The following is a 19,042-nucleotide window of genomic DNA, read 5'->3' as shown; positions in this document are numbered from 1 at the left end:
CACACTCTCTAGGTGACCCGATATGTCTGTCATCATAATGAGAGGGCCACTTAATAAAACATGTTGTTTTTTCTCAGTGCTCCCATATAGTGGTTCCTTGGGCAGTTTGGGCTCTTTTTAAAGCCCTTGATTGAAGACTAATTACATATTTGCTTCAATAAGTGTCCTTGAAATACTTATAAACACATTGATTAAGACAGAGTAGGGTCTAGACTAGGAAAAGCCAAAAGGAGGAGGAATGAGAGAGAAAGGGAGGATGACTGAGTGAAACATTGTAAGAAAGCGCTGTGTGGGTGTCAAACTCTGTTTTTCTATTCATGTATGCCATCATTTATTTACAACGGGTTATGGTGTACATTTTCTGCTCATTGACTCATCTGCCACCTCATCTTTTTGACACTTTGTCTCCACTATACTGCCACACCATTTGCTTTATCCAATCAGAGATGTGGAGACAGGTGTACTTTAAAGGCAATGCTGAACACAACAGACCAACGGCGATTCTAATGTAGATTCTAGCCTGCTATCTATCCATCCATCCAATCATATTTTTGTGCAGTTTGTTACGCATGCAATGAATATTTAAAAATGCATTGCCACTCAATTATTATAATGGTCAACTGCATGTAAAGTAGTTCTGCATTGTCATACTGCAGGACATTGCTGACGCTGCTTTGCGTGCCATGTCAACTATCCAACTGCCGATGCACGTGATGCTTCTGCAAGCGTATAGCACAACCACTTAGCTCTGCAGGGCTCTAGATCACTAATCAAACAGCCTGTACACTCACTCCGACAGCTCCGAAACCTTCTAGAATCTTCTAAACCAGGTTATGTGCTGTTACATTCAGCAATGAAGTACTCCAGTCCATTCACATTACTGTGTACCTCTATGGAAATCTCTTTCATTTTCTTTATAGCAAAGCCACAAAGATATAAATGTGCCCTCACAGTGACGATCAATACCCTGGTGAGATTGGCCAAGATTTAAATTTATTTTAGGGTTTCTTCCTTGTCACAGGGGCATTTGTAGTACACTCTTTCAAATGCGGTTACCAATCGAAGACCATAATTAGCACCATGCCAAATAAATAAAAGATTATCCAGTTTTATATATATTTTTTTTTTAGCAATTTAATCATTAAAATGATCTCTTATATTGCAGTGGATGTAGTAGTATGCTTGTGAACAGGATCCAAATTGACCCTGGCTAAGACTCAAATGTGAGTTAAAACAGGCTTTTGCAAGTAAATTAAACAAGCTATTGGCTGGTAGCTTTATTATAACTGATAAATTATCAAAGTCAGACTGTATACTTTAAAGAAACCGCCATTAGACGTTTATCTATGATTTTTTTTCTCTCCAGAATTTAATGTGAGTGAAACATATATGCGCTGCATTTTATTTGTCATCAGCTAATTTCAAGATCAAAGACCACAATAGGAGAGAGAGTGGCATCAGCAATGGTAAGATAATTTAATCCCACTACTTTTAATGCAGATGATTGTGTGTTGAGCGTCTGTGACTTACTTTCAGTTTCATTTGCTGAAGTGATACTCAGCTACTCATCTGTGCCAATGCATGTGGCGGTAGTGCTGTCATATCTGAATATAACATGTCATATTACAACACGCACATTACAGTAAAATTGCAAATGTGGTTTCAACAACCAGAGGCATTTACACTTGTCCAAACCACCTCCTGTTGTGGTTTGAGTGATTGGATTTAAATCCGTTTCTTTTCATGATCAGATAGAAACGGTATAAAGTTGATGCTTTGAGTAAAGGCCTGTTCACTTATTTGATTATGAGCCTTCGGTTCGATCCCGATCCATGTAGAATTGATGGATAAACGGTCTATCGTTCGAGAGAGAGAGAGATCGATCGTGTGCAATTTGAACAAGTTCGGCCAGTGTCTTCTCTGCTGTAGTTAAGATTCCGTCAATCCATCGAATTGCAGGTCTTCCCGTTCGGCTTGAACCATCGGTCTTTCCAATCATGATGTCTTTCTCCAGTGCTGTTCCTTATCATGTGACCAAAGCAGGAAAGGCGTAATTTGATCATCTGTGATTGTAGTGACATACAGTAGCTGGCTTGATTTTTTCCAGCACAAATTATTTAGTTATTCTTGCTTTCCAGAGAACTGACAGGATTCTTCACCAGCATCATAATTCAAATGCATCAATTCGCTTCTGTCTCCTTTCTTTACTGCCCAGCTCTCACATCCATAAATAACCACCGAAAATACTAGGCTGTTTGTGAGTAGTATTTTCGTTTTTAGGAAGATGTCTTTAGACTTGAACATCTTGTCTACTGACTTCATTGTAGACTTTCCCTTAACGATTCTTCTTTTCATTTCTTACGTTGTTGTTACATCCAAATTGACCAGTAATCCCAGTAGATTAAAGCCTTTGACCACTTGTATTTCATCACTATCAAATTCAAATATATCACAATCGTATTTGTCCATCATCAGTATTTTGGTTTTCTTCACCGACCTGTTCACACCAAGGATGATAACCAGGGCTTGACATTAACACCCGCCAACCCGCCAAATGCGAGTGGATTTTAGCGCTGGCGTGTAACGCAGTAACTCCTTCTAGCCACTTTGGTGACTCGAATTTGATATAATATAAATTTTTCTATTGTAGTCTTTTAAAAGTACAATCTAGTGTTGTCAAAAATATAGATATTTCGATACATAGTATCGATGTTGAAATATCGGAAACTCTTCCGCATGAGACACAATACCAGCTGTGTGATATCGCTCTCTCATCTCTCCGACAGCATGTTGACACACAAACCCGCCTCCCTTTACTCACTCGTTTAATTTGCTGAAGATGAATATCGTTGGGGTTACAGGGCTTGAATTTCACCGTGGGATTTTGTGAATTTTGTGGGAGTTTGTGAATAACCCGATAGTAAGGAAACCAAGGGAAAGACGAGTATTTTGGAGTGAATTTAGCTTGCACCGCATGATCAGGATCTGGTGAGTGAGAAGAGGACCTTTGTGCTGGCTTTACTCCAGCTTGCCTGATGGCCTTGTCTCTAAGGAGAGAGAGAGAGAGGGAGGGATGGGGGTGGGGGGGATGGGGGTCTCGGACTGCGCTGGCATCTCTAATCAGCTTCCCTCGCTCGCCGCATCCTGTTGCCCAGACAACAGCCAAGCCTGCTCGTGTCCTGCTAAGGAACGAGGCAGAACGTTGCGAAATGAGAAACAGCGACGGCGAGAGAACACCGCTGCTCGGATCTGGAATCCTTAATAACGGAATAATTAATGCTGAAAATAAGTCGCAGACGAGAGAGCTATCAGATTGCTCACAGTTCCGTGCGTGAAGGTGAGGGAGGAGCGTGCATCAGCCAAAGCGGGTTTTTTTGTAGTTTCGAGAACGCATGATAAGGTTATTAGGCTATTCCGCAACCTTCCTATTGAATTCTCGCACACGGCCCTTCTAATCTGATGACTGCTTCTCACAGGGGGAATCACCAGTCGTCTGTGGCCCTCCACCTCCTCACGGCAAATCCCCTCCCCATCCGATGAGTGCAGAAAGGTGCCTCGGAGGAGAGAGTGAAAGAGAAAGTGTATTGATTGGTTCTTCAGTTAGGCTAGACTAAATGGAAGAGCGTGGATGGCCGTGCCACTGGAGGATAGCCGCACAGGCTCAATTTTCTGAACCTTGTTCTTTTGGTGTGTAAAAGGTCGGGAGAGGTTAGTGAGTGTTAGCGCTGCACTCGCCGTCTCACTGACTCTTTCATTACTCTCCTTATTCCCCCTTTCTTCGTCGGTTTCCTTCTTTCTCCTTCCTGCCACTTGACAGCACTGTGTGAGTTTTATTTCAATCTGCCACAGGGGGGACAGTCTTCCCTTCAGCTATCGTGTAGCCAGACTTTGGACTGTCAGAGTACAGTCTGGTCAGCTTAGTTTGACCAGGGTTCAGTTGAGTTGAGTTAGCTGTAACTACACCAATCAAGAAGTAACTTTTATGTATTTTAATTAAACAAATGCAGCCAAAGTGAGCACAAGAGACATCTTTCAAAAACTTTAATGTTTTTGAAATATGTCTCTTGTGCTCACTTGGGCTGCATTTGTTTAATCAAAAATGCATAAAATACAGTAAAATTGTAATTTGATGTATTATTTAGTATATGTAAAATATGATAATAACATATAATATATTAAATATTATTACAATATAATATAAAGGGGTGGTTGATTATGATTTCACTTTTCAAACTTTAGTTAGTGTGTAATGTTAATGTTTGAGCATAAGCAACATCTGCAAAGTTACAACGCTCAAAGTTCAAAGCAAAGGGAGATATTTGCTTTTAAAGAAATCGTTTTTTAGAGACTACAACAAACGGCTGGTTTGGACAACACGAGATTTCTCCCGGGTTAGTGACATCACTAACCCTAAAATTTACATAAACCCCGCCCCGGGGAACATGAAGTCCATGTTGAGAAGAGGAAAAGTTTTTGCAGTAGCCTAGAGAAAATGTGTGAATCTGCTCAAGCTGTCACATCCGTCTTTTCACATGCAATACAGTACGTAACACAAATGCAAGAGCATGTCACTCCGTAGGCATCTTACAACAGTCCCCACGCGACTGATTTATAGATTATCATGACATAATATGCTAATCAATGACTTGAAGGTAGTTAACTCCACATCAGCAACATAAATTCATCAACTAACCATTCAGAAACGTCCTCTTACATTCTACATGTTGTCTCTTCTTGAATCTCTCCATCATTGTCAGACTGCAGTTTAAACATAAATGGCAGAACAGTTTTTTTTCTTACATTTGCTTGTCTGCATGAGGTAATCGGACTGTTCTTCTGCTGCTTCTGTGTACCCTAGTTATTAACTCATAAAGTTAACGTTTAATAATGCGTACACGCACACATGCACGCACACACACACACACACACACACACACACACACACACACACACACACACACACACACAGACACACACAGACACACACAGACACACTTGAAGCTCTATTTTTTTTATGTATTTAATATTTTCTGTTTTTTTTATGTATTATTTATTAAAGGTGCTGTATGGAGTTTTCAGCGGCATCTAGCGGTGATGTTTCAGATTGCAACCAATACATTTACAAGCGAGTGCTCGTGCGCGTGCTTTCTTTTGTTTTTTATTATTATGTGGAGTTTGTGTTGGAGTCTGTGTTGTGCTAGTCGTTTCCTAGTATTAGCAGACTTTATGTCATAAAGTTGCAGTGTCGTCACTGTTGAGTGCAAAGTCAGTAGACGAGGCGAGAGGCGAGACGCTCGGGAGCGTGCATGCAGGTCTCAGTCACGTCACTGGATTTTGCGGCAAATCCGACCCGGAGCATCACATAGAAATAGGAATACTTGCTTTCAGAGGTAATAGCAAAACCCGCCAAGTGGATAATTTTATTGTGAGATTACAACCCCTTCACACACAGGTAATAAAAAAAGGATTCATTTTATTAGAAAAACTCCATACATCACCTTTAAATATGTATTCAATTATGCATGTGTGTATTTGTATCTATAAATGTTTAGGTTTTATTTTATTTTTATTTCAGTTGAACTTTATTTCACCTAGTTCCCCAGTCAACATTTATCATTTAAGCTTTTTAAAGTGTAAGTGTGTCATCTAATATTTATATTTCATTTTATGTTCAGCTTTATTTTACTTAACAAAAACATGTTTAATAGCTGTAGTTTCAGTTAACAATAGTGCTGTTGAGAATGTTGTGTGTGTGTGTTAACTTGACAAGGTCTATACTTTGACATTTATTGTTGGAGCATTTCACCACTGCACTGTAGACTTCCCACCAAGTGGAATCTCTCTCACCTAATCCCTTTGTTAGACTATTCGTAGTAGTTTTCACTGTCGTCCATTTTATGTAGCCTCCAGGATAATGTGGTATCTCCCAGCTGACTTTCAAATAACTTATCAAGGATAATCTCAGCCTTGCACCACGCATGCTTCAGTGAACACAACCTATCTTCAACCTATCCTTACGTGTGATCCCCTGAAAAGGTATAACTGTTGTGAATTTGGCCCTTTTCTTTAATTTTATTTCTTTCTTTATTTCCCCATATACATATGTACTACATATCCCACAATCCCAAGTAGATTACACTACTAAATTGAGTACACTACATTACCCATACACCCCCTGGTTAAGGTCTATAAGTAGGCCTCACTTCCTTCCTTTGTTTCTTTTGCATTGGTGAGGTGTGGGTGTTTGGAGACCCATCCATGTCCTTTGAGTCCTTTCCTTAAGATGCGTTAAGTAAGTTTGTTTTGCCAATTGTATTGTTTGAATATATACATGTTATGTTTGATGAATTATATGAGTTTGATTTCCTTTATTGTATCGTTTGTAGTGACTTAAAACCATCTTGTACATCCAATCCATCCTGTCCATCTGTTGGCATCTGTCTATTTACAACGTGTGAATCTGCAATCCATGAACTTTATGCCATGTGAATTACCCAAGACTTAATCATCTTGAACTGAAAATAAAAGAGAGCAAAGGACTGGTATTTGTCCCGTGTTTTAATCAGACACGCCATCAAGTTTCTACAACTCTGACGAACTTTGGGTATTTAACATCTGATATCCTACAAATGGTCCTTCGAGCCGGAGGTAGAAATTTGGTGGAATGGATTACCATGCAAGACCTGCAATCCGACGCAGCCTAAGAAGGACAAGACCCCCTGCTCGTTTTGCTGATTGTATGGTGAGAGAACGTGCTCCTTCTCCCCCTTTCTCACCAACACTAGTTCATCATCACCAAACTGATCATCACCAAACCCAGTATGAAAATCCATCTTCAAGATCTGCACCATGCTCATCTGCTCATCGTGAACAGTCTCAACATGATTTACTCGATATGGATGTTAAACAAGAAATACTTGGACTTAAGGATATGCTTGGTGAGATGATGTCTAGAATGTCACAGTTAGTTGTTTCTTCTAAACATTCTGAATTTTCTGAGTCTTTTGATGAGGCTTCTGATGATGATGAAAATGCCTTTGCTAAAGCATCTATTGTTCAAGAATTGTGTGCATGTATTAAGAAAGCTGAACAGAGATCAACCTGTGAGAAATGTAATTCCTCTACTGTTCCTTCATTGCTTCCATTGAGTAGGCCTAGTTCGTTGCCTCTTCCTCCTTCCTCACTGTTACGTAGTCCATCCCAACATATGCACACACATGAGATAACACCACAACTACAATCAAGTAGTATGTTACAACCTTCTATTGTTCCATTGGCTCCTGAGCCTTCTAATAGTCATTCCCTTCAAGTGCAAACATCACCAGTGTTGGTACAACCACCTGGTTCACCACAGCCTGGTTTACCATGTAGTCCCTTTTCCCCTTACATAGCTCATACTCAGTTATCCTCACAAGTAACATCAGCACAATTACCACCTCAGCCTCGGTATGCTGTTTCCCAGTATTCACAGCCATTAGGACCATCTTCTAGCTTGGCGATTCCTCATGTATCCTCAGCTAATGTAGGTCCTCATATTCAATCACAGTCTGTAGGTCATGTAGGGAATCCTGTTGTACAACATCCTGCCCCGTACATTCAACCAATTGTTCCCACTAATCAAACAACTGCAATTCCATTTCTTCATCCTTATCCATATTCCCAGCCATATTATGCTTCATATCCTGTTCCTTCCTATCCTACTTCTCGTGTTCAGGGACCTTCCTTTCCTTTCTTGGTGAATGATGACCCCCAAGAATTTGCAATGTTGCAGTTAGCTTTGACAAATTTGTTGCCACTCCATGAGCCAGAACATTACAAATTCCATATCTTGCTGGATCATTTAAAATTTTCGCCAGCTCGTGACCTAGCTTTAGCTTATGCTAACGATCCTAGGCCTTACAGTATGGCTCTTTTGGCACTACAGCAGAAATATGGGCAACCTCACCAATTAGTTTTGAGAGAAATCAAAGCCATTCTAGCTCTCCCCAAGGTGAGACCAGGTGACAGCAGAGCATTTAGCAGCTTCGCACTAAAGGTTCGAGCTTTGGTTGGCATGCTCCAATCTTCGGGCCAAGACCAAGTTAAGTCCGAATTATCCTGTGCTTCTCATGTACAGCAACTACTCAGTAAACTGCCCACAGAGCATGTGACCAACTTTGCCCGTTATGCCCGTACGATCCTAAAGGGTCAAAGCTACAACCTGATTAACTTTTCCGCCTGGCTCCAAGAAGAGGCTGAGTGTCAAGCAATGGCTGACCAGGTTAGTGACTTTCCAAAACCACTCCTGAGTAGACCTCAACCAAAGTCCTACGTTAACACTCGAACTGTCTTGTACGGAGTCAATGGAAATTCTGTTGTCCCAAGATCCACAAATAAGCAACCCCAGAATTTGAGAGATGGAGAATGGAGTTCCAAGTATTCATGTGCATTTTGCTCCAGTAGAGATCACTTTATTGGCTTGTGTCCCTCTTTTAAATCTTTAGAAGACACCAGGAAGGATGCATGGATTAGAGAGAACAAAAGATGTTGGAGATGCGGGCTTAACCATCTAGCTGTCAACTGTGACCTGAAAAAACCTTGTCCACAGTGCAAAGGGAGACATCTGGGTATCCTTCATGGAGTTAATTGCCGTGACCAGGATAACGGTACATTCTATCTTAGTCGCCTTGGAGGTTCTGGCAAGGTACTGCTTAAAGTTGTTGAAGTACTTCTCCATTATAAAGGAAGATCCTTGCAAACCTATGCCATCTTGGATGATGGATCAGAACGTACCATGTTGCTACCTCAAGCATCTGATTATTTGGGCCTCAATGGGGTAACTGAGTCTCTAATTGTTAGAACTGTACGTCAAGATACTCTTGCACTTGAAGGCTCTTCTGTAACCTTTGAAATATCCTCCATGGCCAATCCAGAAAAGAAGTATTCCATTTCCAATGCCTTTTCTGCTGCAAGATTGGGGCTGGCAGAACAGACTTACCCTGTTGAGATCTTGCAGAGACGTTTCAGACATCTTCGAGACTTACCCCTTCCAGCCTTTGCTAATGCCCAACCACTTATTCTTATTGGTGCAGACTACCCACACCTGATAAATCCAGTTGATCAGGTGCATTTTGGGCCTCCTAAATCCCCAGCTGCAATTCAGACCAGGTTAGGCTGGGTACTTCAAGGCCCAATACCGATTCCTAACAAAGATGAGATGCAGTGTCTCTTTACCATAGCTAATCCACTAGAAGAACTTCGCCATGATGTGGAGAAATTATGGAAAGTAGACATCCTTCCTTTCAGAAATGAGAAAGTCATTACTAGGTCCAAGCAGGACCAAGAAGCTATGGACTTGTTGGCCTCCAAGTCTAAAAGAATTGATGTGGATGGTGTGCAAAGATATGCCACTCCGTTATTGCGTGCTGCCTCCGCCATGAGGTTACGAGCCTCACCAAATGCAGTTATGTCTTCCCTCAGATGTATTGAGCGACGCCTCCAAAGAGATCCTAAAAATGCTGCTGTGTATGACCAAGAAATTGCTAAGCTGGAGGAGTCCGGTTATGTTTCCAAAGTGGAACTTTCTCATGACTCATCTAATGAATCATGGTATATTCCTCATCATATGGTGGAGCATAACGGGAAAAAAAGAATAGTCTTCAATTGCTCCTATCAATATAAAGGTGTGTCACTTAACAGTCAACTTCTTCCTGGTCCACAACTGGGCCCTTCCTTACCTGCAGCTGAACCTCCGACACCTCCGGTGAAGCCTGCAGCCCAACCCCCGAAGCCTCCAGTGAAGCCTGCAGCCGAATTCCCAAAGCCTCCAGTGAAGCCTGTAGCCGAATTCCCGAAGCCTGCAGCCGAACTTCCAAAACCTCCAGTGAAGCCTGCAGCCGAATTCCCGAAGCCTGCAGCCGAACTTCCAAAACCTCCAGTGAAGCCTGCAGCCAAATTCCCGAAGCCTCCAGTGAAGCCTGCTAGTCCAGATCCTGAGCAAGGTCCAATGTTTCTGAAATTTCCTCCACATGAATGGCCCAAAAATCTAGTATCCAGATCTGCTAGTCCAGATCCTGAGCTCCGCAAACCACTCTTTTGTGGCTTAACACAATTGGATGATTTTGTACTCCCAGATCCTTCCTGTTTCAAATCATGGTCAGAGCTACAGTTTGCAACAAATGAGTTACTGCGACGGCATAGGGAGGACCCCTGTGACGCCTCTTCAGTTCAAAACCTTCTTTTGAGACAGTCCCAGCAACAAAGTTTTCCCTCTGAGTACCAGTGTTTAAAGGAAGGAAAGCCCATTGAACCTCAGAGTTGCCTCCTTACACTTTCTCCTGAATTCAATGAAGAAACAGGACTTATTGTAGTGGGTGGTAAGCTCAGACGTGTCGAGGATATGGAACCTGGAATGGTTCACCCAATCGTCCTCGACCCCAAACATCCATTATCCCATTTAATTATCAAGGACTGCGACGAGAAACTTTTCCACCCTGGTCCAGAGAGAGTTTTCTCAGAACTTCGGCGCAATTACTGGATAATTGGAGGGAGACAAGCCGTAAAAAAACATCAGTGGTCTTGTTTACAATGTAGGAAGTGGAGAGCTAAACCATCTATCCCTCAAATGTCTGATCTTCCACTCTCCAAGCTCCGGTTGTTTAAACCTCCCTTTTGGTCCACAGGAATGGACTGTTTTGGTCCCTTCCATGTCAGTATTGGCCGTAGAACGGAGAAGAGATGGGACATTCTGTTTAAGTGCCAGACAACTCGATGTCTGCATCTTGATTTGTTGAGCAGTTTAGATGTGGACAGCTTTCTAATGGCCCTACGCCGCTTTATATCCAGGAGAGGTAAGCCATATGAGATTATTTGTGATCAAGGAAGTAATTTCCGTGGAGCTGCAAGAGAATTAAAAGAAGCTTTCCAGAACCTTACCACTGAGTTACAAGTCAAGTTGGAAAATCAGCAGATTAAATTCAAGTTTAATCCACCACAAGCCCCTCATTTTGGGGGGTCATGGGAAAGAGAGGTCCGTTCAGTTAAAACACCTTTGCGGGTGGTACTTGGCAGTCAAACCGTATCAGAGGAAGTCCTACGGACTGTTTTGACAGAAGTTGAAGGAGTGTTAAACTCGAAGCCACTTGGTTACGCCTCTTCAAACATTTTAGACCTTGACCCCATCACTCCAAATCTTCTCCTCATGGGGCGGCGAGATTCTTCTCTACCTCAGGTGATTTATGCCAACACTAAGCTCCTTGGCCGCAGATCTTGGCGCCACAGCCAGGTCCTCGTTGACCAGTTTTGGACCTCCTTTATCCGATATTATTTACCAGGTCAGCAGCTCCGTCAAAAATGGAATCGAGAACAGCCTAATCTAAATGACTCTGCTGTCGTGTTAGTAGTTGATTCTCAACTTCCAAGAGCATCATGGCCCATTGGCAGGGTAGTACGTCTCCTACCTAGTCAGGATGGGCGTGTCAGAGTAGCTGAGATCGTTATTAATGGAAAAACGTATGTACGTCCAGTTGCTAAGTTGATTCCATTACCTGAAATAGATGAGTAATAGCAAATACATCACTGTATTTGGGGGCGGCTGTTGTGAATTTGGCCCTTTTCTTTAATTTTATTTCTTTCTTTATTTCCCCATATACATATGTACTACATATCCCACAATCCCAAGTAGATTACACTACTAAATTGAGTACACTACATTACCCATACACCCCCTGGTTAAGGTCTATAAGTAGGCCTCACTTCCTTCCTTTGTTTCTTTTGCATTGGTGAGGTGTGGGTGTTTGGAGACCCATCCATGTCCTTTGAGTCCTTTCCTTAAGATGCGTTAAGTAAGTTTGTTTTGCCAATTGTATTGTTTGAATATATACATGTTATGTTTGATGAATTATATGAGTTTGATTTCCTTTATTGTATCGTTTGTAGTGACTTAAAACCATCTTGTACATCCAATCCATCCTGTCCATCTGTTGGCATCTGTCTATTTACAACGTGTGAATCTGCAATCCATGAACTTTATGCCATGTGAATTACCCAAGACTTAATCATCTTGAACTGAAAATAAAAGAGAGCAAAGGACTGGTATTTGTCCCGTGTTTTAATCAGACACGCCATCAAGTTTCTACAACTCTGACGAACTTTGGGTATTTAACATCTGATATCCTACAATAACCTTGCTGTCGTCAAGGTGTTAGTGTGTGTTTGCAAGTGTGGGGTTATTCCATAAGTGTGACTGAGTCTACACATACACAGAGAGAGAGAGAGAGAGAGAGAGAGAGAGAGAGAGAGAGAGAGAGAGAGAGAGAGAGAGAGTCAGAAATGGGAGCATCATGCTTGCAGTCAGGCCTCTGGGTGATGAGCCTGTAGACTAATTAAAAGATATGAGATCTAGCATATGGACTGAGTTCTTCCTCTCCACCTGACACTTCTCACCTCCATCCCTATGCTGGGATTTTCATCTCTTAATCACGGCCTATTCAGCTGTGCATCACACACTAATTCAAGTTGAGTTGTTCATGTAATATGTACAGTACCTGTGTGATTTTGATACGGATGCCATTGTGTTGAAATAACAAGCAAGAGTGTTACGTCACCAAAACATATTTGGGCACTTATTGTAGGAATTTAATTGTTTTAGATTTTACTTTTATTATAAATCTTTTACTATAGCTTTTTTTCTTTTCTTTTTTTTTTTTTTTTAAAGCATAATTTCTAATGAAAATAGCTTATTCCAAAAAAAAGCCGTCCACACATCGTTTTGTTGGAGACTTTACTCTAAAACAAACCAAATGGCATTTATTATAATATAGCTCAAAATATTTCACTTTTTTTTTTTTTACATTAATTTTTTTTAATCATTTGATATATTGAATACAAATTAAGACAACAAAATCTGAAGCCACTTTGCAGAACAAAATACCAAATACTAATTAAATAATTAGCAAAAATAGGTTTCAAATTATGCATCAATAAATACTTCTGGAGGCCACTGTAACCTCCCCTTTTAAAAACAAAACAAGAAAAACATTCTCTTTTTTTGTGTGCTGTTTGCAGATGTGTTATCCGAATAAAGGCACAGCCCAAGGTCCGTGTCTAATCCTTGATCTTTGTACATGTAGGCGTGCGTGTGATTTGTAGCTCTGTGGATTATTCATACTGCTGGCCTGATGCAGAATAGCTCCTCGCTTTCTGTGTTCCAGTCTGTTAATTACCAGGGGCCACGTGCCTATTAAAGCAACACAGGCTCATTGAATAAAAAAATAAAAACAAACTTACCTGTGGCAACATTTTTGCGAAACATAAAATATGTACCAATACATACATATCGCTGCAGTTTCAAACATATTGCTGCAGGTTCCAACAGAAATCAACACTAGACGCAGTAAAACACTAAGAATTTTCATACAAAATTATGATTACAGAGGGAGAATATGGATTAACAAAAACGTATTTTCGCTCGGCTCCTTGCTAAATACATTTTATATGACCTCAAAACACATTTTACCGTAGTGCATGATTTGTAAACGAATACATTTTTGAGTTTGCTTCACATAACCATCAGAGAAAAGCTTTCTCGGTAGCTCAGCTGGTACTAAATTGTACTTGTGATGCGGAAAGCTCAAGTACGAGTCCGGTGAGTTACAACAAAAGAGTTAAAAGACTTGTAGAGTCAACGTATTAATATGTTTATCAAAGAATCCTGAAAAAAAAAAAGATTACATTTGAAAATTGTAAAATTGTTTACATTTCGAATTGTACTGTTTTCAACATTGATAATAATAATAATAAACGTTTCTTGAGCAGCAAATCTAGCCTGGTACTACCAGACTCTCGTACATTTGTACAGAGAGTCTGGCCTCTCTCCATTGACAAGCGTTAACTTCCTTGAAGGCGGGTACTCTGTTGAAGTTTAAAACTATTGGATCTGCCCAGAGCCATTCTGGATCTGCCACAACCAATCGCTTACGTTTGGTCGTGACGAATACCACAATCCCAGACGTAGTACTGAAGGAAAATGAAAATTGAGCGGAAGTACGTAGGAGGGCGGAGCCAGGCTACAGCAAATCAGCATATTAGAATGATTTCTGAAGGATCATGTGACACTGAAGACTGGAGTAATGATGCTGAAAATTCATCTTTGATCACAGGAATACATTTTAATTTTAAAATATATTCAAATAGAAAACAGTTATTTTAAATTGTCATAATAATTCACTTTTTTTTAGATCAAATAAATACAGCCTGGGTGAGCATAAGAGACTCATTTAAAAAACATTAGAAATACCGATCCCAAACTTTTGTAACTATTCCAAAAGAGTATTGTCCGAACCTCTGCTGGGAAGGAAATATAGGGACCTCTTGGAACTTGAATTGAATACCCCAGGTCTAATGGTTTGTTCAATTCTGTATTCTGTTTAAATTGTTCATAAAGATCACAGTTATAATTAATTTGCCACAATTTTCGCTTTTTGATTTGTCATTAATGGAAATTAAAATGTGTAGACTTAGAATAAATGTCAGTAAAGCAATTTTTGCTGTGATGATATGCAGTCATGAGTTTTGCATTAGTAGCTTTGTAACCTCTTCTAGGTCATGCTGAACTTACTCGGCTCTGTGAAATGGTATTTATTGCGGCTCAGATGCGTCCAATCTATTGATTACTTTGACATTTCCACTGGCTTTCAGAGCGGAATACTTTCTTTGTAGATTCGTGCCACTTATGTTGTTTCTGTTTGCATGTGCATGTGGGGGTGTGTGAGCAAAATATACTCCAAACCGCCTGAATTCGGCAGGAAAATCGACACTTTATAGGGGCAAACCGTGGCATTTCCAGGAACGCAAACAGATAGAAATGCATCTTAATAGCAGAGCATTCCCAGAGATCCTGTAGACGTACATTTCTAGCTGTCAGGGAGCATGCCGGCGTGTCCTCGTACAAATTCAAATGTGTGCACAGCAACTCACCAGGGAAGGCCGTCCCTGACTTACCCACGATTGTCTTTTTTTTCCTTTCTTCTCCCTCTCTTCTGATCTTTCCATCACTCGCCCTCTCCGTCTCCTTCCTGCCCTGAGACAGCCATTAACAAAAAGTCAGTGTTTAAATGGCTTTGCCAGCACGGCTGACATGGCTGTCAGTGTCCCAGAGATTACCCCCGTCCCCTGTCCATCCCACTGAGAAATGATGGAAGGGCCATAACAAAGTAAAAGGAGGAAAAATGGACAGAGAGCTGGTGAAAAATGATTGACTGATTCATTACAGGCAGCAGGAAATGGTGAATGACTGTTGCCAAGTGCCCATTATGAGGTCCTCAATGCATCTATGCCTGTTACGAGGTCATCACACTACATTTTAAAGTCAGCATGAAATCAAAATTAAATTGTTTGTCCTTTTAACATTCAATCAAAATGCTTATATACACTGTCATTAAAAAAAAATGTTGTGGTCATAAAGATTATTTGTATGATTTTATGCTCACTAACACTGCATTTATTTGATCAAAAATAAAGTAAAAATGCAGTTGTGTGAAAAATGTTTTCTATTTTAATATATTTCAAACTGTAATTTCTTCATGTGATGACAAAGCTGAATTTTCAGCATCATTACTCCAGTCTTCAGTGTCACATGATCCTTCAGAAGTCATTCTGTACTGGAAGTGATATTTATTTTCTTTTCTTTTTATGAATATGTATAGAAAGTTCACCAGAATGTATTTGAAAAGAAAATAAATATTTTGTAACACTATAAATGCTTTAACCAAAGCTTAACAGGTTAACCATCACTTTTGATCAATGCAATGTGTCCATGCTAGATAAATGTGCATTTTTTTATATATATTTTTTATAAATGGTAATACTTTTTTCTTGCCTGCTTACATCTCTTTTACCTTTTTTGGATGTATAGCCAGTTAGCTTTTTAGGAATTATTTTAGTCAACATCATGTCATTGCCTAATTTTTTTTTCCATTGAATGTCCTTTTTTGTTTATTTTTTTCTGCAATATGACAAGCCTCTTTCATTTAAAATGTATGGTACCATTTTAATTTGTATAATTATACATTATATTAAAAGAAGACACTGCTTTGATGAAGCGAACATTTGTTTTATAAGCAGCTAATTATGTCTTCCTTTAGTCCGTTTAGTCCACTTTGCATTTGTTTCAACTATAGCCGCTTCAAGCTGTTATTATTCATCCGTCATGGATGTGTCCTTTTTGTTTTCTGGAAAATCCAGCAAGACATAACATGCCAAACCCGCGAAAGCATGAAGAACAAAACATTCAAAGTGGAACGTGACAAATATCTAATGATTCTTTATCTCCAAATGAGATCAGATTCTCGTAAGATTATTGTGTCACAAATTCAAAAGTGGACAAGAAGAAGAGAAAGGCAAATCACAAAGCACTGACCGTGAATGAATCCTAAGCTAGTTTGGCATAGCAGCTGCTTTCAGCTCTCCTCATGCTTTTACATATTGCAGTCTCACTATTAGCCTGGATAAGTCAATTTCTGTTTAGATGTACAAAACTTAAATCATATTATAATACAGTGGTCTTTAGAAGTTTTGTGTGTGCAATACTCGCCTCAGTATCAAAGACTTGTAATGCTTTAACAAACACGTAACCGTATTAATGGGTTTTTCAGCAAAAACATTCCAGACAGAAAGCAAATATTCACTGTTTACTTACCATTCATCCTAAAATGCACATTTTGGCAGTTGCTCATCAGTGTTGGGCAAGTTACTTAAAAAATATTTAATTAGTTATAGTTACTAGTTACTTCTCACAAAGAGTAATTGCCAGGCAAAGTAACTATTGCGTTACTTAAAGGACAAGTTTGGTATTTTACACTTAAAGCCCTGTTTTCAGATAGTTTCTGATGAAATAGAACGGTTAAGATTGAAATTTGGACACATGCTGCTGGCCCGAGAATTTTCGGTTTCAGTTCAAAAATTGGTACTGGTAGAACAATATCTGGCTCATATTCACAATCTGAAACATATTCTCAAAACTATCATTTTTTTACATCTTCAAAATCAATATTTTGATCGTTGACAGCTTCTTCGCCAGATCCACCATCAAGTGACAGTGACACTTAATATTTGATTGCGTTCAGTACTTCTGCAGTAAATCACAGAGCCAGTTCAGGTTTGGCTGATGATACTTCCTATTCTTTTGTTTTTTATGCCTGCGGACACTATGAGTGAAACGTCACTTCATTCTGTATCAGATATTGACACCTTGTGGGATCATGTCATTCCAAACTATATGGCTTTCTTAATTAAATTTCTCTGTTGAACACAGAATATGTTTTTAAAGGTCCCATGACATGGGGTTATTATATTATTTTATAATGTTTCCTGGGTTGCCCTTATAATGTTAGTATGTTTTTTAGATAAAAAAATAGTCATAATTTAGAAAGAAAAGGCATTTTTCCTAGCCCAGTTTTAGCCTCTGATTTGAACGCTCTGTTTGAAGGGGCGTGTCTGTGTGAGACTTCAGTGTAACCGCCCACTGCTGTGATTGGCTGACATGCTTGCATATGAAATAGCTACTTATTACATGTGAAACTCTCTCGAATACTTTTACTACAGTTATTATAAGTTTTTACTATTACAGCTATCGAGATTAACAAATCGTCAGAAGTTTTTAAAGTATTTAGATCTATTCCCATCACATAAAATGTTGCTGTGATGAGCATTGCGCAAGCAGATGACAGTCTGTTGTTGATCGCGAGAATGAAGATCTTATCATTGCAACGCAGTTTCTGCACTCTCTCTAATGCTTTCACTAATGCAAACACGATGATGTAAATACAGTAAGAGCTTCATGTGCAGTGTAACGTGCGTCATTGATTTCATAACGAGTTTGGCAAGTGTCCAGATAAACTCGATCGCGCTGTGTCCATGAGAAAATGAGCTAGGAAGTAGGAACGCGCGCGCGCGATTTCTACAAAGATTGTTCTTTGATCGCTTTCTGTATATAATTTATTCACAATTTAAATACGATTATTTTCATCCTACTAAAAGAAACGATGTGAAGTTGATATTTTAGTCACTGGCTTGACTTACTGAGGCATAAACAGCAGTATTGAATGATTTGAGAGAAAGATTACCTGTCTGAACTTGAACAATTACACATCAGAAAGTGTTGCTTGGTAGCTCGATCGATTTATTTTCAGACGTTCGTCGAGGTCAGCTCTGTATTGACCCAAGCTGAGGAAACAGTCGTCGGTGAAATGTTTGCCGTAGACATGCAAAACTTTGGGGAGTTGTGTCGGCGCATTTCCAGAGGAAATGAAATGAATCCACTGGTTCTTCTGGGGCTTGGATGAAGGAACTAAAAAAGGCTTCGGTGTTCATTTGTACATCCAATCATTGAGCAATTATTATGCTTCGCTCGCTCAAAAGCCATGATATCTCCTGTGGAGAAACTAAAATCGCGCGCACGCGTTCCTACTTCCTAGCTCATTTTCTCATGGACTGGAAATATTCTCTGGGCGGGCAAAGCAGAGAAAGGGGAGGTAACATTTCCTCCGTATGACGTCATACGGAGGAGATTCAAGATCAGCCCGATTGAGCTTCCACTTTTTCAAAGGCAGAGAAAGATAGCAAAAGCTCGATTTACACTGATTGTAATTTCTAGAAACTTGGGGACCATATACAGGCTAGGGGAACTCATATTAATATTAAAAAACCTCAAAAAGTGAAAATTTCATGTCATGGGACCTTTAAAGACTTTCCATGCTGGTACTACTTGTTGGTGATTAAATAATGACAGAATTATAATTTTATACTGTTCCTTTAAGTGACTTGAAATACAATAGTTAGATGCACGTTATCCATGGATTAAACAATTGTGCTTTGCACAAGGGCACCGTGTTTGCAGATCGCTGTAATCTGCCAATTGCTGTCATTGGATTACACAATTTGCATCCCAGATACTAAGCCACTTTACTAGCACCACCTGCAAACCTCAGTGCATAAAAAGCTACAAACGATAGCTGTGTTTAAGGCTATAATTATACTTGATGTGCGTATTATATATTATGTGATT

General features: G+C 39.8%; 2 protein-coding genes across 4 annotated transcripts in view; both read left to right on the top strand.

Moving 5' to 3' along the window:
* Positions 1-19,042, top strand: part of ctnna2 (catenin (cadherin-associated protein), alpha 2) — a 450,781-nt gene that overhangs the window by 250,635 nt on the left and 181,104 nt on the right. The window lies entirely within an intron of this gene.
* On the top strand, positions 6,260-10,223 carry LOC307000227 (uncharacterized protein; the record flags this gene model as incomplete). The annotated part of the gene is made up of 3 exons (XM_079615660.1): positions 6,260-6,292; positions 6,387-9,775; positions 10,113-10,223. Exons 2-3 carry the CDS (start codon positions 6,665-6,667, stop codon positions 10,221-10,223), a joined length of 3,222 nt encoding a protein of 1,073 aa, XP_079471786.1. The 5' UTR covers positions 6,260-6,292; positions 6,387-6,664.

Source organism: Phoxinus phoxinus, assembly GCF_949152265.1.
Source record: "Phoxinus phoxinus genome assembly, chromosome: 6".
Taxonomy (NCBI): Eukaryota; Metazoa; Chordata; class Actinopteri; order Cypriniformes; family Leuciscidae; genus Phoxinus; species Phoxinus phoxinus.
Note: the sequence above shows the minus strand (reverse complement) of the source record. Positions and strands in the feature narration are given on the sequence as shown.